Source organism: Neofelis nebulosa, chromosome 10, assembly GCF_028018385.1.
Source record: "Neofelis nebulosa isolate mNeoNeb1 chromosome 10, mNeoNeb1.pri, whole genome shotgun sequence".
NCBI classification, from domain to species: Eukaryota; Metazoa; Chordata; class Mammalia; order Carnivora; family Felidae; genus Neofelis; species Neofelis nebulosa.
The window spans coordinates 66,850,993-66,876,527 of NC_080791.1; the positions used below are offsets into that span (position 1 = coordinate 66,850,993).

At 39.3% G+C, this 25,535-nt stretch overlaps 1 protein-coding gene and 1 long non-coding RNA gene across 5 annotated transcripts in view; both read right to left on the reverse strand.

The window, feature by feature from the left end:
• Window positions 1–18,523, reverse strand: part of SBF2 (SET binding factor 2) — a 484,561-nt gene extending 466,038 nt beyond the window's left edge. For 2 of the 4 annotated variants that reach the window (XM_058688209.1, XM_058688205.1), the window contains exon 1: window positions 18,294–18,523. In XM_058688209.1, coding sequence (XP_058544192.1) covers window positions 18,294–18,348 — 55 coding nt within the window. In that variant the 5' untranslated portion in view covers window positions 18,349–18,523. The remainder of the gene's footprint in view (window positions 1–18,293) is intronic. The other 2 variants (XM_058688206.1, XM_058688208.1) reach the window with 2 other exon arrangements.
• Window positions 6,715–15,555, reverse strand: LOC131487462 (uncharacterized). The gene is made up of 3 exons (XR_009249749.1): window positions 9,330–15,555; window positions 8,002–9,100; window positions 6,715–7,768 (listed from the first exon to the last, which is right to left on the reverse strand). It is a non-coding gene; the product is annotated as an uncharacterized LOC131487462 (long non-coding RNA).
• Window positions 18,524–25,535: the final 7,012 nt, after the last annotated feature.

Consider the following 25,535-nt stretch of genomic DNA (forward strand, 5'->3'; position numbering starts at 1 on the left):
TGAAAAAAAAAATTAAAAATAAAAATAAAAATAAAAAATAAAAATACGGATTGCATAAGAAAATAGATGCTACAAACTTCTTTTGTAACAAGTAAAATAAAAATGATAACATATACCATAGGGAACATAGTCAATAATACTGTAATGTTTGTTCATTTATTTTGACAGAGAGAGTGAGCAGTGTCTATATCTAGACTTACAGTGGGGATCATTTCATAATGTATAAAAATATCAAATCACTATATCTGAAACTAGTAAGATACTGTATGTCAATTATACTTCAATTAAAGGAAAAAAAGATGGAGTACCTGGGTGGCTCAGTTGGTTAAACATCCAACTCTTGATTTCAGCTCAGGTCATGATCTCACAGTTCATGACATCGAGCCCTATGTCAGGCTCTATGATGACAGCATGGAGCCTGCTTGGAATTCTACCTCTCCCTCTCTCTCTTTCTCAAAATAAATAAACAAACATTAAAAAAAAACAAAAGAAATCACACTGGAAAATAAAATGATACCTATAAATGCACACAAAAACTTCCAGAAAAACATGTTAAAATGTCAGCAGTACATCACTTCACACCCAGTAGGATGGCATCTTGGCAAAATGGTGATTTCACCATACCATTTCTCCAAAATTGTCCATTAAAAATACATAATCTCTAGTGAGCCATAACATGTGCATAAAACACCAGTTATGCTGTTTTAGTTTGATATTTTAATCGGATGCTTTGGTAACTAGTTATTGTTTAATCATTAGTAGAAAAACTAGACTCATTCTACAAAAGAGTAAAAAAAAAGTGGTAAGAGGTCCCTCAACAGTCCCTCAATGCTCTCCTAACCACCTGTTCTGAGCCCAGCGCCCAGCCATGGCATGTCACCTGATCAGGGCTTTGGTCTCCTCGTGGCCATCTTCCATAAGTACTCAGGGAGGGAAGGTGACAAGAACACCCTGACCAAGAAGGAGCCAAAGGAGCCAATCCAGAAAGAGCTCACCACTGGCCCAAAGCTGTAGGATGCCAACACTGCAAAGGTGATGGAGGACCTGGACCAGGATGAGGACTATGTGGTCAATTCCCAGGAATATGTCATTTTCCTGAGGGCCTTCGCGTTAATCTACAATGATGCCTTGAAGGGCTGAAAATAAATCAAAAAGGTAGATAGCACTCTCTATAGGATCTAAGTCAAATCCAGTGGTAGGTAAATGTACAAAAAAAAATTTTTTTGGTCAAAAACAAAAGTGGTAGGACAGCTTTCAGAAAACACTATTTCAATTTGAATGTACAAATTAAATCAGCCCAGGATTTAGATGTTTGGAGACTCAAACTATTGTTTTTTAAAAACTGCTTCAACTAACATTCATGCTTACTGAGTAATGAAAATGGTATCATTATTTGTTCAGATTAAAATCAAACAGGAAAGATTACAAAGCATTAATTAAAAACAAATATGAACACATAGTTCTACAGAATTTATTTTTCTTTTAAAAGTAACTGAGAATGTGACGCTTGTTTAGCTGCACTTTGATTTGTACATGAATATTATGACCGTGTTTCCAGGTAACATCAAAGTTTTGTCAATGCTGAGACCATGGGTGGAAAACAGGTACAAAAAGATGTCCTCTTCCCACATTTCTGTATGTGGTACATTCTTCTTTTCCTATCTGAATTCTAATATAGCAGTCCAGCTTATCCCATAGTTTAAGGACCATGGTTAAGGAATGAAATATCTCCTGAAACACAGTCTTGGTATAATCATCCAGAAGAGACAGATCCCTGGACAGGAAACTAGAACCAGGAAAGTGTACCTTAGATAGATCTAACAGGAATGGACTGTTTGACCCCCATCGAAGGCCTAGACTTAAGGAAACATGTTGACAGGAAAAATGACCTCCATCATATGACAGGAGGCCATAAGCTAGCTAGGACAGTATCTCTTTCAGAGACCACAGATCAAACAGGCCTAAACTATACCTTGCAAACCAGATGACTGACTTGAAAGTTACTCTCTAGCTTCATTATCCTTGTTTTGTTTTCAGCCTTTAGAAAAGTCTTATTTCAGGGTTGTCTGGTTGGCTCACTCGGTACAGTGTGCCACCAGAGTGGCCATAAGAGTGCCACTAGAGTGGCACATTTTACCAACTGAGCCAGCCAGTCACACCTCCTCAAAAAAAAAAAAAAAAATCTTAAAAAAAAAAAAAAGTCTTATTTCAGCTGTATCTCAACAAATAAAAGGGAAATGACTGGGCAGGGAGAGAGTTATTTAGGCCAGAATGTTAAGAAAAAAGCAGCATTCTATAAAAACACTAGAGAAACAGAAGAGGTGGGGAGCTCTGAGGTCAAGTCAACCTGTCCCATGTGGTGGCTTTCCTTCCATTGCCAACATTGGAAGACTGGGATTCTATTAAAAAAAAAAAATGTATATATATATATATGTGTGTGTGTGTGTGTGTGTGTGTATATATATATATATATATATATATATATATATATATATATAATGGAATATTACTTAGCCATAAAAAAGAATAAGATCTGTCATTTACAAAAATATAGATGGAATTAGAGAGTATAATGCTAAGCAAGTTACTCAGAGAAAGATGAATACCATATGATTTCACTCATATATATAATTTCAGAAATAAAACAAATGAACAAAGGAAAAAAAGAGACAAAGAATGGACTCTTAAATGCAGGTTAACAAAGTGGTGGTTGCCAGAGGGGAGGTGAGGGGGCCAGACTGGTGAACTAGACAAAAAGGATTAAGAGTATACTTATCGTGATGAGCACTAATGTAGAGAATTGTTGAATCATTATATTGTACAACTGAAACTGACATAACACTGTATTTTAACTATACTTCAATTAAAAAATAATAGTAAATAAAAAAGAACTAGAAAATTTCTGTAAAAGTACCTAGAATCTAACTGTGACAAGATCTGATGAGATGGGTACTACAGCCAAGATTCAGCAACCTCTGCAATGTTTGAAATGTTTATAACGAGAATGTATTACTACAATAAATAAAATATAAAACAATTTTAGCAATAGACAGGTAAGTGAAAGCAGCAAGGTGCTGATATACTAGAACCATGACAGTATAAGTCAAAACTGGGTAGAAAAATAGATGAGCAGAATTTCTAATCATCTGGACAAAAAAAGAATTTAAGAGCCAAGCAGAAAAAGATCAGTCAGAAACTAGATCTCCCAAGTAGGAAAAGTCAAGAGGAGTAAAACAAGATGCACAGATTGTAAAGAAAGGAGAGCAGACCACCAGTTTAAAATCAAAGGCAATTACTCTGCTTCTTATGAAAGCAAGTTCTCCTATAGAAATACTTTTGAACATTCTTATGTAACAGGTTTTTAAATATTGTTTTCCAAAGTATCAAGAATTTCAACTCAAGAGATAAAGTGCAGAAGAACGAGAAAAAAATGCAATGAAAAGTAACTGGCCTATGAAAACAGTTGGGGGGAAAAAGTCCTACTACTCTAATATAATCTTCATTTATTACTTACAAGTTCTCTGTTCAAGTCCCAATATTATAACTTATCAGTTCTCTTCCAGTCCTAATATTTCAGCCAAATTGAGAATCTACTCATTGTTTATCACTTCAGTACATCTGCTACTACTACTGTCCCCTAACCTAAAAAACCCTCCCTATTCTTCTCCCTCAATCTTCTCCACTCCCCAGTCCCTACAATGTATTTATTAAGAAAAGTTTTGATTTAAAGTTAGAAAATCATCTGAGTACCATTTAATCCCACTTAATTCAATTTAAAATCAGTATGAAAGTGAGCAAATTATTTAACTTTGATAGACCCCACAGGGTAACTCACTGTATTTCTATCAAGAGTCCGTGAGATAATATACATGAAAATGCTCAGTATTTTTAAATGAACTGAAGATCCAATCTGATAGTCTCTCCTATAAAGAAAATGCCTAAATAAATGTAAGCTGTGTGACACATCTAAAGAAAATATCGATTGGCTTTCCCAACACAACAATACGGAGAGAACCGGTGGCACAAGTAAAAAAAAAAAAAAAAAAAAAAAAAAAAAAAAATTAAAGTAGCCTCCATGCCCACCGTGAGGCTTGAACTAAGTACCCTGAGATCAAGAGTCACATGCTCTACCAACTGAGCCCGCCAGACACCCCAGCACAAGTAAAATTTACAACAAAGAACATACATAGATCTAGGAGCACCTGGGTGGCTCAGTCAGTGAAGCATCTGACTCTTGGTTTCAGCTCAGGTCATGATCTCACAGCTTTATCATTTCAAGCCCTGCATTGGGATTTGCACTGGCAGTGTGGAGCCTGCTTGGGATTCTCTCTCTCTCCCCCTCCCCCACTCACGCTGTCTCTCTCAAAATAAATAAATAAACTTTTAAAAAACTTTTAAAAAAGAACACACATAGATCTAAACCTTTTTAAAAACTATGTGCAAAACTGTGTGTGTGTGTGTGTGTGTGTGTGTGTGTGTGTGTGTGTATTCCAAGGAATTCTGACTTTTCCATAGTATATTATTCACCCAAATATTTACACTGAGTGTTGTTTTAACTTGTAATGTTATGAGAATGGTTTTTTTTAAATATATTTGCCTTTTGAAAGTACAACCTATTACAAAATTATTACAAAATTATTTTTTAATTAAGTCTTGTATTTTGTACTATCCTGTCCAGATAAATTTCCTAATACGTACAAACAGCAAGCATTATAAAAACTTCATGAGCCACTATGTTTATAGTAAGTTGAATAGTGTCACCCCCAAAATTCCACCAGAACTCCAGAATGTGACCTTATTTGGAAATAGGGTCTTTGTTGACGTAATTAGCTAAGGATCTCAAGATGAAATCATCCTAGATTTAGGGTGTCCCCTAAATCCAATGATTATTGTCTTCATAAGAGAAAGGAGGAGATTTGGACACAGAGACACAAAAGAAAGCCATGTAAAAATGAGGCAGAGATCAGTGATTGCTGTCACAAACCAAGGAAGCCTAGAGCCACCAGAAACTAAAAGAAGGAAGGATCCTTCCTTAGAGTATTCAGAGGGAGCAGTGCCCTCCCAACACCTTGATTTCAGACTTACAGTCTCCAGAACTGTGAGAAAATAAGTGTTTTTATAAGCCACCAAATTTGCAAGATGTGTTATGGCAGTGCTGGAGAGCTCATAAGTGCTAGAGAGCTAAACTGTAGCTATCATACAATACACTGTAGTATTGTTAAAACATCTTGAAAAGTAAAGATTATTTCTCTGGTATTTTCCTATAATAATGTGAAGGTCCCCTTAAAATACAAGCTTTTTTTTTTCTTTTTGTTCCTATACTCTAGAATAATCGATATCTGTAAAACTGTACATAAATTTTGTTTTAAACCTAGCCTGTCTCAAATTCATTTAAACTTAAGCAGCAGTTGTATGAAATATTTCCATAGGCAAAACTTTCATTCATTTTTTCAGTAAACAATGAAACACAGATATAACTAAAAAATAAAAATAAGTAAAAGCTCTAATGAAAAATTCTAAAATGAAGACATAAGTATAAGAAAAAGTTAAATAATTATGAAACTATAAGTTATCTTTTCCTTTAAAAGGTAGATTACAGAAATGAGAATTTTAAATGAACAGCCTTTACTTTGTAAATAATTTCATAACCCAAGTCATTACTCAAGTTCAGCAATAATTAAGTAACTGGGCATTAAATCTTGTAATACCTAATGATCTCAGTTTTGACAATACCAATGTTTTAAAATTAAGAAATACTAGGGGCGCCTGGGTGGTTCAGTCAGTTAAGCATCCGATTCTTGATTTCAGTTCAGGTCATGATCTCACAGTTCATGGCATCGAGCTCCACACTGGGCTCTGCGCTGACAGCAAGGAGCCTACTTGGGATTCTCTCTCTCCTTGTCTCTCTGCCCTCCCCAGTTCCCACTCTCTTTCTCTCAAAATAAATAAATATTTAAAATAAATAAACACTAGTCTACTACCAACACAGTAACTTAGTCAGTGTCTTCATTTTTATAACAGTTTTTAATGAAGATGATCATCATGTCAGGCACATAATATATAACATAAATTAACCTACAACTGGAAAATAAAATTGTTGCTCAAAAAATTATTTTGAGAGGTTAGGTTTCTTAGGAATTCATTATTTTGATAGTTGTATCTAAAATTTAAAAGCTTACCCTGAAACCTTTCTCAACACACTTTACCACTATCTTTTCCCAATACCCAAAACTGTATTTCCCTATCCACTAATGCTAAGTTTACCTGTATATTTCTGGTTCTATCAAATGCCTATGGTACTTGTCACCTCCCACAAAATCCCCACAGGTGATCAGTGACATGTTTTTATGTACACCATTATAAAATATCTCCAAGACTAATCAAATGGCAATTTTATTTTCCAAAATACACACTCTTTAGAAGGGAGGAGTCAGAGCCCACTGATACACTTGTATTCTGTACACAGAATGTGTTTGAGACCCCAAGTCCTAAGGAACTTTCTTCCCATACTTATCCACCCACCCTCTCCAGCATCAATTGCTCTAACTCCATCCATTTCTACTCATTGTTCTGCCTTCATTTACGTTCAAATCTGTCCTATACATTTTTTTAAACTCTCATTGGACCTATTTCTGCAATTTAATTCAAACATATCTAACTAAGCACTAATCAACCAGACAACTCAGATAAAAAAAATGACATCCTGCAAAACAGTAACAATAATAAAGCCTTTATCCTTAAGATAAAGTGTTCAAAGTTTTCCAACCAGATACTCTTTTTTTTTTTTTTTAAGTAATCTCTACACCCAATGTGGGGCTCAAACTCACAACACCAATATCAAGAGATATTAATATGCTCCTCTGACTGAACCATCCAGGCAGCCCTCCAACCAGATATTCTTACCTCTCAAAATCAGATGACTCAAACAAATGGTCTTAATCTCCTGTTTCAACTTACTATCCTTTCTCCTGCTTTAAGTTTTGCAATTTGGTTTACAACACAAGATTCCAGCTGTAACAATTCTGGGGTAAGACTATCCTTGAATAAATTCTCAAATCAGAGCATGGTATACAGGAGTACAGGCTTAGGTAACTTCTAGCCCAGTATTTGCCACCCAACAGTGGTGTAACCATTCACAAGAGGAGGTGGGTGGGTGGTGCAACCAGGTGCATCAGTTTCTTTCTGAAAAGAAGAAAGTAGACTCCACATCCAGCATGAAACCCAACATGGAACCCAACACGGGGCTTAAACTTACAACCCCAATATCTAGACCTGAACTGAGATCAAGAGTTGGATGCTTAACAGACTGAGCCACCCAAGCACCCCAGTGCATTGGTTTCATATCCACAAAGTGGACTGAATTAAACAATCTGTACAGTTAACTTATAACTCTAACATTTTATGAAATGGAAAGATCTTGATTAACTCCACGTGTCACTGATCGTTCTGCCATACCTGACACTGAGAAATATTCCCTCACTTTCTATGACTCACTTTTCATGACTCTTGATTTCCTACACAGAAAACTCTAATTTATAATGGTTTAACCATATGAGGTTATAATCTTTCATGTAAAAAATAAAAATTCAGAGGGCAGTTATGACAATCTCACTATAAATCATTAGGACCCAGGTTCTTTCTAGGGTTTAAGTCCTTATCTACATGGCCATAGCTCTATCCTAATGACTGTCAAGTCTCTGTGTCCAGCCTCTACTTGTCCCCTTTTCTGAAGTCTCGATTTGGATGGCTATGAAGTAAAACCCACCATCTTCCAAGTCCACAAAGACAAATTTTATTTTTTTTTTTCAACGTTTTTTATTTATTTTTGGGACAGAGAGAGACAGAGCATGAACGGGGGAGGGGCAGAGAGAGAGGGAGACACAGAATTGGAAGCAGGCTCCAGGCTCCGAGCCATCAGCCCAGAGCCTGACGCGGGGCTCGAACTCACGGACCGCGAGATCGTGACCTGGCTGAAGTCGGACGCTTAACCGACTGCGCCACCCAGGCGCCCCACAAAGACAAATTTTAACAGAAAAATATTTTCAACCACCTATTTAAGTCATGACATCACAAGTATCCCAGAGTTTCATGTTTGGAATTTTACATCACTTCTGACTCCTCTTTCACTTCCCACAGCTATGGGAAGTTCACACCATCATGAGCTCTAAAGAGAAAATAAATTGGATTCGGTGAGGCTTATACAGCACACGACTTAGGACGTGCATTTATCAAACTGGCTTTGGCCCCCCACAACTCTACTGTAATGTTCTAAAGTCACTATCCATATTACCAAATCCATGAGCCTATTTGTCCTTATTATCAAGTCCATGAGCCTATAGTAAGACTATTTGTGTCACCCCAAAACTCATATGTTGAGACCTAACTCCCAATGTGATAGCATTTGAAGGTGGAGCCAAAGTGATGATATTTGGAGGTGACTAGGCCATGAGGGCTCTGTCCTCATGAATGAGATGAGTGCCCTTATAAAAGAAGCTCCAGAGACTTCTCTTGTCCCTTCCACCATGCAAAGACATGATGAGAAGACCACTAGCCATGAACCAGGAAGCCAGGCCTCACAAGACCCTGAATCAGCTTGGGCTTTGATTTTGGAATTCACAGCCTCCAGAACTGTGAGAAATAAATGTTTGTTGTTTAAGCCACTCAGTCAATGAGACAGCAATGAGTGTTACAGTTGTAACAGCAGCTCAAATGGACTAAGACACTACTGATAGTCCTCATTATACATTACATCTTCAGAGCTTTTGATATTTATTCATCATTTCCTCCTCCTCAAAATTCTCTACACCCAAGGTTTCCATGATATCACACAATCTTGGTTCTCTTGCAATACCTCTGACCACTCCTAATTATTACTGCTCCATCTACTTCTTAAATATTGAATTTTCTCTGGGTTCATTTCTTAGGCTACTTATTTTTTCACCCTATACACATTTCCTCAACAACCTCATTTTTTTTGTTGTTATATCTGACAATCAGTTGGTTATTGGTAATTGCCAAATTTTCACTTATCTTCTTACATCCTGATCCATATATCTAACAACACCTAAATGACATCTCTACCTTGATTATAGGCAAGCACCTCTAAATTTTTTTTTTCAACGTTTTTTATTTATTTTTGGGACAGAGAGAGACAGAGCATGAACGGGGGAGGGGCAGAGAGAGAGGGAGGCACAGAAGCGGAAACAGGCTCCAGGCTCTGAGCCATCAGCCCAGAGCCTGACGCGGGGCTCGAACTCACGGACCGCGAGATCGTGACCTGGCTGAAGTCGGACGCTTAACCGACTGCGCCACCCAGGCGCCCCAAGCACCTTTAATTTAACATATCCAAAACTAAGCTCAGTATTTCTTTCCTGCATCCAAATTTATTTCTTCTCCTGAATTCCCTATTTGCATTCATAGCATCATTACCTGCCCAATTAACTAGCTAGAGACTTTGTTACCCTCAACTACTCTTTCTCCTTTACCCCTCACATCCATTTCACTACTAAATTTCGCTAATTTGAGCTTTCAAATTTCTCTGGACTCCATACCTTCCTTTCCATTCCCTGTAAAAGTTCCTGAGTTTTCTCACACTGGTCTTTCTTCCTCTAGTCCATTGCCATTTGAGTCCTATTTCTATATTGTTTCTTGTTTTTCAAGACCCCCATTTTTCAACAGACCCCACTGTCTACAGAGTCAAGGCTAAATTCCATAGCCTATACAGAACTTTTCATAATTTTATCTGAACCCACTCCAGCAAAGCTCACGTCAATTCCCATCTACACTATACTTTTCTCCACTCCTGGAACAAGACAGTCACATATTTACATTTTTCTCTCCCTGGCTATAATCTCCTTTACCCTCTTATCCCCATGGCAATGCTTATTCATCTTACATAACTTGTCTCTTGATTTTGGCTCAGGTCATGATCCCAGGGTCATGGGATCAGGCCCTGCACTGAGCATGGAATTCTCTCTTTCCCCTCTCCCCAGCTTGTGAAAGAAAAGAAAGAAAGGATGAAAGAAAGAATGGGGAATGGGGGAAGGAACCCAGGCTGACTATGAATTACAATAGTTCCATAATAACCAATAATCAGTTTTTAAAGTGTCTCAACCTATATGGACAGGTATTGTGCATAAGTTTACCTCTTAGCTTATCTCACTTATACTGCCTAAATAAAACTGATGAAACACCTAAGAAGTATTTCAAATCTTTTGCTAATATACTTAGGTGAGTTGATATGAAAGAATACAAGAACCTCAAATAATTATGATACTTGACTCCAGGTTAAATATATCTAGATAAATCGGTTAAATTCTAAATGTATTAATGGACAGCAAAAGCAAACAAAAAGAGGAGTGCCCAGCTGGTTCAGTCAGTATAGCAAGCAACTCTTAATCTCAGGGTCATGAGTTCAAGTTCCATGTTGGGTATGAAGCCTACTTAAAAAAAAAAAAAAAAAATTAACTTAAAAAGAAAAGTAAACAACAAAAAAAGTCATTAAGGGATTTAACCCATGTGGTCATTATCAATTTTTCTTGGACAAATTTCAGTAAAGTAGAAGAAACAATAAGAAAAATAAACAGTCTTGGTTAAATAAGCTCACCTGTTAGAAACATGGTATTTCCTAATTTCCTAAATATTGTGCCAGAGTCATATGCAAAGTCAGGAAAATAAAGTCTTAATTTCAAATTATCAAAATCAATCTGTCATAAAAATCAGTGGTTTTCAAGTTATATTCTCCTTAGCATGACAGTATATTATAAGAGCACAAAACTGGAAACATATTAAATATCCAATAATAAAGTGAAATGATGAAGTCAAATTGATATACCCATAAGATATAATAACAACATCTACTGAAGATGTTTTCCTGGAATTTTATAGAATAATCTTTCCTTATGTCATCAACATTAAGGAAAAAGTAAGAATACTATGAGTATATTTGTATCTACTTTATTTTATAACTTTATTTTATTAAATAAAATAGCTTTATTTTATAACTTTTTTGAATTATTTTTTTTTTAATTTTGAGATAGTTGTAATAATAAATAACACAGAAACCCCATTTCTCCTTACCCAGTTTCTCCCAATGGTAACACCCTATAAAATCATAGAACAATATCAACACCAGCAAACTGACACTAATACAATCCAATTTCTTATTCAGAGTCTCCAGTTTTACTATATTTATTCACATTGGTGTGTGTGTGTGTTTCACTTCCATATGATTTATCATATATGTAGGTTCATGTATCCACCACCTAGTCAAGATACAAAATAGTTCTATTGCATGGACAATAGCCAAACTATGGAGAGAGCCCAAATGTCCATCAATTGATGAATGGATAAAGATGTGATGTATATGTACATATATATACATATACATATATATAATGGAACATTACTCAGCAACCAAGAAGAATGAAATCTTGCCACTTACAATGACGTGGATGGAGCTAGAATGTATTATGTTAAGTGATAGAAGTCATTCAGAGAAAGACAAATACTGTATGACTTCACTCATATGTGGAATATAAGAAACAAAACAGATGAACATATGGGGTAGGGAAAAGAAAGGGAAACAAACCATAAGAGACTCTCAATGATAGAGAACAAACCATAGGTTGACAGAGGGAGGTGGGTAGGAGATGGGCTAGATGAATGATGGGTACTAAGGAGGGCACTTGTGATGAGCATTGGGTACTATATATAAGTGATAAAAACCATGGAATTCTACTCCTAAAACTAATATTGCACTGTATGCTAACTATAATTTAAATTAAAAAAAAAAAAAAAGGAAAGAAAAAAACCCCAAGAAACAAAATAGTTCTACCAACATAAAAATTCCTCCTGTTACCCTTTTAAAAATTCATTTATTTTTTATTATTTTGAGAGAGAGCATGTGGGTGGGGAGAGAGAGGGGCAGGGGGCCAGAGAGATAGAATCTTAAGCAGACTCCATGCTCAACTCGGAACCTGATGCAGGCCTGGAATGTCACAACTGTGAGATCATGCCCTGAGCCAAAATCAAGAATCAGATACTTACCCAACTGCACCACCCAAGCACTCCCTTCCTGTTACTCTTTTATAACCACACTCTTTCTTTATAGCTTTTTGTATTTTCCATATTTTCAGCAATTGTGTGTTCATTCAGTACATCATTACCAAACATCTACTATGTGTCTGCTACCATTGTTTTGGATACAATTCAAATTGCATTAATTATTTTTAACAGTTTGTAAAAGCAATTTTTCAAAAGACAAGGTTGTCTTCCAACCCAATTTTAATGCAGATATATGAAAAAATTTAACTAAGAAGTATTACTAAAAAAAAGTGTTACTAAATGAAAAGTAACTTTAGGAACATATATAGAGGGCACGGATTAAATGCAGGAAAACTGTGGTATTAAGTATACAATATTTCAGTACCATATTATCATAATCTGATTAGCTTTTAGAGACAGGTAATAAAATCATAGTAATTCCCAAAGAAAACTTCATAATAAAGATTTACAGAATGAACTAGGTTTGTTTTTCACTTACAATTCAAACAAGTACACAGATTTAGTGGATTTTCTTCCAATAAGTTTCAACAGAGGGCTTCACATAAAAAGGACTATTCAAAGGATACCACTCAAGACATAAGAGTGTTCAAATGTCTTCAAAGTGATCCCAAACTAAAACATCTGCTCTTCAAAAGACACTGTAAAAAAATGAAAAGGCAAACCACAGATTGAAAGAAACTATTTACAAAACACCTGATAAGGACTTGTATTGGAAAGTGAAAAACAAACAGACAAAAAACCTTTAAAATAAGCCAAACAATTCAATAGAAAAGAACAAAAATTTGATCTGAAACTTTACAAAAAAATATTCAAATACAGTAAGCACATGAAAAGGTGATTAACATCATTAGTCACCAGGAAAATGCAAATTGAAACCACAATGAAATATGATTACATATCCACTAGAATCGCTAAAAAAAGTTTCAATTTTAGAAAGTAAAAATAAATAAAATAAAAGATCAGCTGGAACTTCTATATATTTCTGGAAAGAATGCAAAATGGCACAGCCAATTTGGAAAATAGTTTGGCAGTTTCACACAAAGTTAAACAGACACTTACTATATGACCCAGCAATTCTTCTCCCATGTATTTATCCAAAAGAAATGAAACCATATCCAAAAGAAATGTATGCAAACATTCAGAATAACTTTGTTCATAATAGCCAAAAACTGGAAACTCAAATGTCCGCCAAATGGTGAATGAATAAATTCTATCATATTCAGCAATAAAAAGGAGCAACTGACAATACATACAAAATGGATAAATCTCAAACATGTTTTTTTTAAGTGAAAAAAAGTCAGACATTAAAAACACTATATAATTCCAGGGGCTCCTGGGTGGCTCAGTAAGTTAAACACCAACTTCGCCTCAGGTCATGATCTCAGGGTTCAACAAGTTCAAGCCCCACAGTGGGCTCAGAGCCTGGAGCCTGCTTCAGATTCTGTGTCTCCCTCTCTCTCTGCCCCTTCCCCACTCATGATAGCGCTCTCTCTCTCTCTCAAAAATAAACCTTAAAAAAAATTTTTTTAAACACTATATAATTCCATTTAGATGTTATTCTAAGAAAAGACAAAAAAGGACAGAAAACAAACCCAATGATTGCCAGAGGCTAGGGAGGGAACTGACAGCACAGGGGCAGAGAGAATTTTCTGTAGGGACAGAAATGTTCGATATCTGTACTGTGATTGTGGTAGTGGCTACATTTATGTATACACCTGTCAAAACTCTTTAAACTGTTCAGTTAAAAAAGTGATTTTATTATATGTAAATTACACTTTGATAAACATGACTAAAGAAAAATTATCCCAAGTAAAGAAATTATAATAAAGTCATACATTTTACTATCCAAATTCTATAGTTTATAAAAGCTTCTGGATTCTGTTAATTAAAAAAATAATCTTCCCTAGGGTGCCTGGCTGGTTCAGCCTATAAAGCATGAGACTCTTGACCTCGAGGTTGTGAGTTCCAGCCCCACATGTGGCGGAGAGTTTACTTAAAAAAAAAACAAAAAATAAAAAATAATCTTCCTTTTCTCTGCTGTGGGATGGTGAGTAGTCATGACAGCCCTGGGTGGGGTGCGGGTTGTCAGAGCCCAAGTGAACCAAGGAAGGAGTCCATGTGGGAAGGGTCGTTCAAAAATGTTCTCAGCTCAAGTATTGGAAGAAGGGTGTCAATGCAGAAGGGCAACCTGGCATGGGGCACTAGGGTGAACAGAGTGAAGAGGATGTATTCACATGAAAGTAGCCCAGTGTGGGGTATCAGAGCCTAAGTGGAGTGAGAAATATATCCACAAACAATGGGGAAGCTGATATGGGGAGTCAGAGTAGGTTGAGGAAAGTGTCCCTTTATCAGAATATCCTGGTATAGGCTGTTAGATCCTGAGAAGGGTAGTGGAGTGAGAGGGATAGAAGGAAGGATCAGCAGAGAAAGAAAGGCATCCAGGAGAGGAGGAGGAGGTAGAAAATATGAAAGATTGGTCAAATACAGGAGGATTGAATAAATATATTAAGGATAATGGAAACCAGATTTCTCACTATCAAAGAAGAGTATTACAAATATGAAAAAAAAAAAAAAAAAAAAAAACTAGAATGGACCCTGGAGTGTCATACTGAAATTGGAGGTATTAGTGTAAACTCATCATTTTCACTATATACAGATAAATAAAAATATATGTAAATGTGTTTGCGTACATACATCTATGTATTCCCCAACTTCATCCATTAAGAGGGTCTGAGAGCACTAACAACCGAACAGCAATAAAAATACTAGCACTGAGATCTTAGCTTCAAAATGTCATTCTCAGGGGCCCCTGGGTGGCTCAGTCAGTTAAGCATCCAACTTCAGCTCAGGTCATGATCTCACAGTTTGTGAGTTCAAGCCCCACGTCAGGCTCTGCACTGACAGCTCAGAGCCTGGAGCCTGGAGCCTGCTTCAGATTCTGTGTCTCCCTCTCTCTCTGACCCTTCCCAACTCATGCTTTGTCTGTCTGTCTGTTTCTTTCTCTCTCTCTCTCTCTCAAAAATAAATAAACATTGAAAACAATTCAAAACATCATTCTTAGGGCGCCTGGGTTGCTCAGTCGGTTGAGTGTCTGACTCTTAGGCTCCAGGTCATGGTCTCATAGTCATAAGATCAAGCCTGGCATCCAGCTCTGCACTGACAGTGTGGAGCTTGCTTGGGATTCTTTCTTTTCCTCTCTCTCTCTCTGCCCCTCCCCCACTCTCTCTCTCCCTCAAAAACAAACAAACTTAAAAAAAAAAAATCATTCTCCACTAAAAGGATTCAGGGACCCTAGAGAAATGGCCAATTGCAGGACTAAGGCAGATATAGTATAGGATAAACTTTCTCATGCCAAAAAGTAAACACATGCTCAAAGAATGAGGGGGATATGTCATAAAGACACAGAAGCCAGACTGAATGGGCTCTCATTGGCCAAATAAGAAACAATCTAAACATCAAAATAAATAGTAACAGAATATAATCCACTAAAAAAAAAAAAAAAAAAAAAAAAAAAAAAAATCATACAGGGGTTCCTGGGTGGCTCAGTCAGTTTAAGAGTCTGACATCTGACTTCAGCTCAGGTCATGATCTTGCAGTTTAAGCCCCATGTGGGGCTCTGTGCTAACAGCTCAGAGCCTGCAGCCTGCTTTGGATTCTGTATCTCCCCCTCTCTCTGCCCCTCCCCAGCTCTCTCTCTCTGTCTCTCAAAAATAAATAAACATTTAAAAAGAAAAGCTTGATGAGGAACAAGATATTTACAGAGCTTCAAAGTACTCCTCACAAAATGATTTATTAACAATTACATATTAACTTTATATCGAAGAAGCCTGGCAGGGATTGCTTATATCAAGTAATCAAAGTGAAAATCATCAATAATGGGATAAACTGAAATTGTGTACCACCTGATAGGCTGCAATGAGCATCACTTTTTGTGATATTTCTACACAAAGTACATAATCTGTATGTATCTAATCACTGGAGAACAGATAACCCCAAACTGAGGGGCATTCTACAAAATAACTGCCCTGTAATCTTCCTAAGTGTCAAGGTTATGAAAAGCAAGAGAAGATGAAGGAATTGTTCCAGACTGAAGAATAAAGAGACATGACTAATAAAAGCAACAAATAATTCTGAATGGGATCCTTTTGCCAGTAGAAAGATTAATAGCACTATCAACAATGCTTAAAACTAGATGGAGTACTATATCAACATAAATTTCCTGATTTTGATAATTGTATTGTGATTAAAGGAGAATATCCTTTTTTGTAAAAACATGCACACTAAAGCATTCTGGAATGACAAGGCATCAGGTCAGCAGCTTCCTCTCAAATGGTTCAGGGAAAAAAGTTCTTCCTACCTTATTTGCAAGTTTCTGCAAGTTTGTGATTGTTTCAATTTTCTTAAGTGAGAAAAAACAATGTTGCTAAAAATGAAATAATGTTAAAAATAAACTGTGATTTTGGGGCACCTGGGTGGCTCAGCCGAGAAGCCACCCACTTTGGCTCAGGTCATGATCTCAGGGTTTGTAACTTTGAGTCCCACATCGGACTCTCTGCTGTTAGTGTGGAGCTTGCTTCGGATCCTCTGTCCCCCTCTCTTTGTCCCTACCGACTTGCGTGCTCTCTCTCAAAAATAAATATTAAAAAAAATAAATAAACTGTGATTCTCCATATTGTTGGTAAGAGACTGCAGAATGCAAAATTACTAGGAAATAAGAAAATGTTGGAGCCAGAAGATACTTTAAATACAGCCCAACCCCTTCTCTTAACAATTGACCTCCATTAGGTCATGAGTAGTGACAGATTAAAAAATGTAAGTTTCCCACTGGGGCACCTGGGTGGCTCAGTCGGTTAAGCGACAACTTCTGCTCAGGTCATGCTCTTGAGGCTTGTGAGTCTGAACCCTGCATTGGGGTCTGTGTTGAAAGCTCAGAGCCTGGAGCCTGCTTTGGATTCTGTGTCTCCCTCTCTCTTTGCCCCGCCCCTGCTCACGCTCTTTCTCTCTCTCAAATACGAGTAAACATTAAAAAAAAAAAAAAAAAATGTTTTTAAATAAAAATTTCCCACTGAAGGAAATTAGAAGAGTAATAGTGAAAGGAGGAGTTGACAGAGAATGGGTAGCACAATGACATTCTGACGCTACAGATGACTGTAACCATCAGCAAAACACAATCTCAGCATCTCCTCTGAAAGATGTAGGGACTACCAGCTGCTGTATGAAATTCCTTGCAAATGTGCAACTGGAATTAACCTGAAATACATGTGCTTTCTAGTTCAATTTATTACATTATGCTTAGCTACAGAATACAAAGAAATGCAAATACAAAAATAAACGTGCATGAACCCTGAATTTTCTTAAGTTGCAGAAGTCCAATGATGAAATTAAAATACAATGCATTTGCCAAACTGTTCCTTATGAAGAAAATTTTGCGATGAATTAGAAGATTAGAACATGCATTAAACACTGTGTGTCAATTATACTCAAAAAAACCTTTTTAATCCAAAAAAAGGTTTTTTAGTCACACATTAAGACCTTCAGCGGTTGGATGACTGTCCTTACTTAAAAGATAGTCCTCAGACACTCTGAAATGACTACCATATCTTGTCCTGAAAGAACAGGGAGCATTTCCTAGAAACGTTTAAAACTGCAAGGACCCCGTTCCCCAGTACCATGGGTTCACTGGGGCGGTGACTAGACAGGCCTCCGACAAGGAAGGGGTGAGGTAGCACTGGACTCTCTCAGCATTTCCTTTTGGAGAGGACAGCCCCCTGCGTCACTCGTTACTCACTCAGGATGCAGGGCAGAAGTTTATCCCCGAGGAACTTAACACAGTTGGCTCCTGCCCTCCTAGCCCTGAGATCCTGGCCCAATCCCGCGGGCACCAGGGCGCTGCCCCTGGTACCCGGCCTCCTCCGAAGCGAGGGTCGCAACACCCGGACTCGCCCCCAGCTGGCCCAGCTGGGCCTCCCTGGGCCCCCGCGGACGCGGCCTCTTCCCCTTCTTCTCCCCTCCCCCTCCCCTCGTGCCGGTCCCTCACGCCCACCGTGAGGCTCAGCCCAGCCACGAAGGCCGGACACCGACCTCCCGCTCCGCCGCGGCCGGCCCGGCCCTCCCCGCCTCCCTGCTGCGACGCCCAGCCCCGCAGAGCCCACTGGACAGCAGCCGGGGAGTGGGGGGGGGGACGGGGGCGGGGAGGCCCGGGGGCGGCGCCCGCCCCACACCCTTACCTGGCTTCTCGTGGTCGTAGCCTACTACGATGAAGTAGTCGGCCAGCCGGGCCATGGCCGCCGCCGCAGCGCCCGGGAAGCAGGTGCCCGTCGCCGCCCTTGCCGCCGCCGCCCACCGGGCCCAGGAGGGCTCAGCATTTTCCCTGCAGCAGCAGTAGCGGCAGCGGCGGCACTTCAGCCATGTTTGACAACCAAGGCGCGCTGTGCGCCTGCGCTAAGCCGAGCGCCTGCTCCTCCCCCGCCCCCACCCGCGCAGACTCCAGGACCCGTGGCCAAGGGTGAGCCCACCCCGCAGCTCCCCGGGTCGCTCGGACTGCTGGCTTAGTAGAGTGGGCTGCTGGACGTATTCCCGCCACCGCAGCCGCTCCTGGTGGTTCACTTGGAAGCCTGGTTGCCCTTTCGTGGCCCACCCGCCCCCCGCCCCCTCCCCTTTTTTTCCTAAGCGGGGAGTCCTTTCCTTCCGCCTTCTCTATTCTTTCTTTCTGGATCTGGGAAGAAGAGACAAGGATCGTTGAGGGGTCTCCTGAAAAGTTTGGCTCTTCCCCTCCCCCCACTACTCCCCTACCAAAGACGAGATTTTCCCGCCCTCGACTGCAGCACGGAATTTGCACTGCCAGGGCTTTTGCTGCACGTTTCCTGTTTATGTTGTGCAGATGGGAATTTTAGGAACATGCCACCGAGCAGGCGGGGGAGGGAGAGGCTTTTGCGCAATCTTGAGGCGCCTCGTGCTTCAGTGCTGGGTGGGCTGGGGGCGGTTGGCCTGGGCTTCCCCCGGAGTGCCCGGTGGGGGTGGCTGGATTCCACCAAAGAACGCGGCATCCCCTGGATCCTCCTGAACTGGCCGGGTCCAATAGAGTGTGAGGGAGGAGGCTTTGTCTCTCCCAAGGGAGCCCCTCCCGCCTAGGTTTTCTGCCCTTGCCGCGGTCCCAGGGCTCTTGTAGCAGGAGCAGGTGGTGGCTTCCAACATAACCCACTCAAGCACGCAATACAAAGAATTAGTGGGTCTCACTAGAGATTCTCTAGGTCGCTTTCTTTTTGGCTGCTAGTATTGATCATTTCAAATTTGGCTGGTGAAACACCCAGATGAGTTTGTGTTGTCATTTGTTAGTATCTGAGGAAGTTTTAGTAGTCGGATAAGTTACAGGGGGTAGGCTGAAGTTTTGGGAATCTCCATGGTTTGCAAATGTGATCATCTTCGTGGTTGCTTATCGCTACTCTTTACTAATTGAGGACTTGACCCATACCATTTACATCTGTCTGGTATACAGTTGGTGCTTAACAAATATATTTAAAGAGTGAATGTACAATTTCCCCTCAACTACCAACAGGAAGTTGCTATAGCTTGAACTCTGAACTCAGAGTCCAGAGAGTTGGAGTTTCCATTTCTGAAAGTATAATCGATCATTTCCTCTTTCTGTGCCATACTTTCTTCATCCAAAAATTGAGAGGGTTGGGCTACACTAAAACTAAAATTCCCAGGAAGGAATACCTTAACTCTAGGAATTTGTATGCAAATTGCTTGTGGTCAAACTTAATCAGTCTAGTTACAGGGGTGGAAAGAAGATAACAGATTGAACTTGAAAATAATTAAACCAAAAAAGCCTCAGTCACACCTCATGTAAGAATCCTCTCTATAACTTCCCTGAAGAGCTCATCATCCAACTTGATCACTTTCAGTAAGAAGTAACCTTACTTCCTTGGGAGGCCGCGCATTCCACTGTTTAAAAGCCCTATTAGAAAGGTCTTACTCATTATGTTACAGTTGTTCTGTAACTTCCCCTATTCTCTCTGGAACTACCCAGAAATAAAAATCTATCTTTTAGTTAGACTTTCAGATTTTTAAGGCAACTGTCATGTTCCTTCCCCATTTTATGTGTCTTTAAATTAAGGCAAAGGGGTGCCTGGCTGGCTCAGAAAAGCATACAACTCTTGATCTTACAGTGTTGAGTTCCAGCCCCATGTTGGGTATAAAGATTACTTAAATAAAACTTTAAATAATAATGTGAAATTCATATAACATAAAATTAACCCTTTCAAAGTACAATTCAGTGGTATTCAGTAGATTCACAATGTTGTATAACTACCACTTCTATCTAGTTCCAAAATAATTTCTATCATACTCAGTAAGCAGCCACTCCCATTTCTCCTCCCCCAGCCTCTGGTAACCACCATTTGCTTGCTCTCTATGGATTTACCTATTATGGATATTTGATGTAAATGGAATCATACAATATGTGATCTTTTGTGGGTTCTTTCATTTAGTATAATGTTTTCAAGCTTCATCCATTCCATAGCATGTATCAGTACTTCATTTTGTTATGGCTGAATAGTATTCCATTGTATGTATATACTATATAAAATATAATGTATCTATTTTTTCTTTTGTTTTTTGGGCTTTTGGTGTCATATCTAAAAATCCATTGCCAAATCCAAGGTCATAAAAATTTGCTCCTGTTTTCTTCTAAGAGTTTCATAGTTTTAGCTCTTGTATTTAGGCCATTTTGTATTAATTTGTGTATATAGCATGACATAGGAGTCCCATTTTACTTTTTAAATATGTTGAGCTTTATTTTATTAACAAGTGTGGGTTTAAATTATTTTAACTTTTTAGGGGCTCCTGGGTGATTCAGTTGGTTAAGTGGCTGACTTTGGCTCAGATCATGATCTCACAGTTTGGGAGTTCAAGCCTCACGTAGGGCTCTTTGCTGCCAGCTGAGAGCCTGGAGCCTGCTTCAGATTCTGTCTCCCTCTCTCTCTCTCTGCCCCTCCCCTGCTCAGACTGTCTCTCTCAAAAATAAATAAACATTAAAAAATTTGTTTAAATAAATGAATAATTTTAACTTACTTTTTTTTTTTTTTAATTGAAGCTTAGTTGTTTTCACAGCCTAGAATTAAACATTGTGTGCTGTTAGGCATATTCCATCTGCTGAGTCATAGGGGGCTGCCATTCCATTTGCAAATGGGTGTTTTGTAGCATAGGGATTTTGACATATCCCAGGTATATGTATAAAGGCACCATGTGTTTATATACACATGTGAACATATTTAGCATACACTGGAGCTGTGCTTTGCTTCTCAGCCAACAACTGCCAATCTGCTGAAACTGATAAGCCCTAACAAGGCACCTGATTACTGAGGTTGGCTGAAGGCCAGACCATCCCCTTGAGATAACCACCATCACCTTTCACCAAAGAGTGAGGGAGTAAAACCCAGATTTGTTTTACTGAAGGCAGGCAGGAGCAGGAGGGGAAGAAGAATATGCAACATAGCATATGCCTTTCATCTATGTTTTAGAAGACAAAAATGCAGCCAGTTACTAGTGAGCAAGAATTATCAGCCCTCTGCTCCTACAGTTGGCTGTTGCGGAGTGAGTGGTTGATCTGTACAGTCATTTCAAGTGCTTCCTGTGGTTAGCCGCTACAGTTCAGAGAGGCAATATGAGAGTTAGACTTAACCAAATGTCCACAAGCAGGGCTGGGACTTTTTAAAATGGTCTTTACAGTAGCAAAGGACACGATTTAGAAAATTGCCTGATCCATTGCCATATCCCCATCCTTTCAGATGCCTAGGTAAAAATCTTAATGATTGTTACCTTCGACACATGCCCCTCTCTCAGCCCCGCATTCATCACTCAGTCCTATTGATCCCACTTCCCAAATATGTATACTCCTCTTGACCCCCATTGTCACCCCACTATCTGAGCCACTACCACCTTCCACCTTAACTATTGCTATGACTTCCTAACTGATGTCCCTGCTTCATTGGTGGTTCTAGATCTTCCATGTAGATAAAAAACTTAAGGATGGTAAGCAGGCAATGAACCTTATCTTCAAATTAAATTGTATAGCAAACACACTGTTTCTGCCTTGGGTGTATGTTTGGGGTACAGGAAGGAGGCTTCACTGATGGCTGATGGAAATTGTCCAGTAGTTGCTTTCACACATGTTGATTATATGAATAGTTGAATCCTGACACATATTAAGTACCCCTGACATTAGCAGCTATAGTGTAAGTAGGTGCTGTGAGAATTTGCAAGCTGCTTTTACTTAGCTTGCATGTTTTTTTGATGAGTAGGACTGGCTACATCATTTGTAGAGCCCAATATAAAATGAAAACGTAGGATCCTCTGTTAAAAAATTATTAAGAATCTCAAAACAGTGACAGAGCATTAAACCAACTGTGGGACCCTGTGTGACAGAACATGGTGCATGTCCACAAAGCCGGCCCTATTGGTGAAGCTTAGAGTGGAATGTGTGCATGTGTGTGTATGTCTGTGTAGGGGTAAATTAATAGAGATTATGGGTGGACTACGCCCTCACCAGTCTCTCCAGAGTACCATCACTGCCACTGTTTCCCTTCTTGCTCTTCCTTCATCCAGGCCACATTAAATAGCCAAAATGATCTTTTAAATAAATGTATATCAGATCATGTCTCTCTCAACTTTACACCTGTCGATAGATTCCCACATCATCATGAATAAAGTACAAAATCTTCATCATGTCCCAAAGGGTCCTACTTACTCTAATCCTGATGACCTCTTTGATCTTATTTCATGCCACTCTTCTTCCTCACTCAACATGTTTCAACCATACCAGCCTCTCTCTAATATACCAAGTGCTTTCTCACCTCTAAGGCTTTGTATATGCTGTTTCCTCCATTTGGAACATGATCCCCCTAGTTTTGCATTTCCTTCAGAACACTTACCATAGTTTATAATCATGTATTTATTCTTTTGAAGATGTATTTACATCTGGCTACCCACCATCCTGTAAGCTCATTGAGGACAAGATGTTTGCATTAATCATTACTGTATGCCCAACATTCAGCACAGAGCTATGCATGTAATATGTGTTCAGTAAATAGTTGTTAAAGGAATAAATGCACTTTCAAATCACATAGCCCCATGCATAAGAATTGCTTCATTAAAGTGGTTCTAATCTGATAGCATAGGATCCCCACCTGGAGGCAGGCAGCATAATGGTTGCTCCTGTTAACACTTTTGGCTACAGATGACACCCAAATGGTCTAATCATCTCTTTTATAATCCATTTATTAATACCAATCATCGGGTCATCAGTAATAAATTTCTCTTGAAGTCATTTCATCTTATTATGTTATAGCTGTTAGTATAACAAGCTTCTATATGTTTACGATCTTTTCTGTATTCTCTTTCATCTGTCTATAGCAACTTATATTCTTTAAGCTTCAAGGAGGCTTGTCACATAAAGGACTGATTTTTTACTATATTTTTAAAGTTTGTTTATTTATTTTGAGAGAGAGAGAGAGAACACCCACATGAGCAAGGGAGAGGGGCAGAGAGAGGGGGAAAAACAGAATCTCAAGGAGGCTCCTCACTGCCAGCACAGAGCCCAACGCAGGGCTCAGTCTAACAATGGGACCATGACCTGAGCTGAAATCAAGAGTTGGACACCTAACCGGCTAAGCCACCCAGGTGCCCCAAGGACTGATTTATATATATACAATTGGTTTAGTAAACTCTACAACCCAATATGGGGCTCAAACTCCCCACTCTGAGATCAAGAGTTGTATGCTCTACCAACTAAGCCAACCAGGTGCCCCAGGACTGATTGTTTCTGCACAAAAATGAGGCAGCAAATTGTATGCCTATTTTATACTTAAATTGGTTTATTTACATGTGCATTTTTCTGGAAAGGATCTATATTTTATTAGCTCCTCGGACAGGTCAGAGATTCCAAAGAAGTGCCAAGTTTTGAATCCTGCTTTACTTTTCCCTGTGAGTGATCAAATCTGTAAAACTGATTGTGTCCTTTCTCTAAACCACTTTGTGTTTAGAAACTTCCAGGAAGTTTCTTAAACCTTGTTTTCAAGTGGGCTTTGTAAACAAGCCCTTAGCTTAGCAGCATGGTTTTGAAACATGAATAATACATGCATTATGAACTTTCCTGTTTGAAAAAAAGAGGCATCTGAGATAATTATGCAATGCACTGAGCTCCTCAGTTTTATTCTTCTTACTATCATTAATATAATATATTGCTTCTCATTGTTTTTCTGCATGAGCTGAGTGTGGTCAAACTGGCTTTAGGGAATGTGTCCATATATTAGCTGAGAAACCACCACAGTTTTTTTAAACTCCAAACATCACTAACAATAAGGCTTGGATTGAGGGCCTAAAAATAATTCAGTTGGAATGTAAAGAAGACACCAATTGAGACACCAGTATAACAAACATTCAGCATATTTGTGTGTCTTTACGTATGATTTCAGGATGCATACATTTATTACCCTGCTTTGGGGTTTATTTACAATCTGACCCTTTAAGAATTCTTGGGCACAAAAAAAGTGGGCCATCATTTACTAGAATTTCTTTCTTTTTTTGTCTTTCTCTTTTCTTGACAGTGAGATTTTAAAGATGTTTCTTCCTTCCCTTCCTTCCTTCTACTCAATATGAATCCAATCACTGCAGCTTGTTTGAAACTTCACGTTAACAAATTACCAGAAGCAGAACTCCTGTGAGGTTTTCTTCTAGATCCCACCGTGTAACTGAAAACACATTCGTGTGTGTGCGTGTGTGTGTGTGTGTGTGTGTTTCTTCAGAGATGATTAAGCGAACCAAAGTAGCATAGGAGAAAAAGATGCCAACATTTGGCAAATTTTGTATAATTTTATATATTTTTACAACGTATACCCTATGACCCCCCAACGGAACGCTCGGGCTCTTGTCGCTCGCTTACGCAAACGCGCGCGCGCGCAGACACGCACACACTTTCGAAGATACGGTGTTCTAGCAAGATCCCGAGCTGCCAATTCAGTACTTAAAAAAATGGGGGGGAAATGATTGGCGGGGGTTTTCAAGCGTCAGATCTCTAAGCGCTAGAGCGCCAAGGGTCACCTGGGCTGATAAGAATTGTGCCAAGGCTCTCTCAGGTGGGAATTCCTGGTATCGCTGCTAAGTCGCTGGTGTAGCCACTGGAGCCAGGCGGAGCGGAGCCCAGTCTCCCCTCCAGGGTTTGCTTTGCTTGTTGAAGCAGCCCGTAGCTCAAAGCGAAGTTTGCATCTAGAGCACGCTTCGCGATCCTGCAGAGAAACTAAAGCCAATCCCCCCCCCCCCCCACTCTCCACCCACTCCCACGGAATCATAGGCTCTCCAAAAAGACACAGAGAGGAGGCAACGAGGGACAGCACAGAGTCCTCTGCAGACCGACCGCCCAGGGCTGGTGGGAACTGGAAGGAACGAGTCCAGACCACGGGACCTACCCTGGC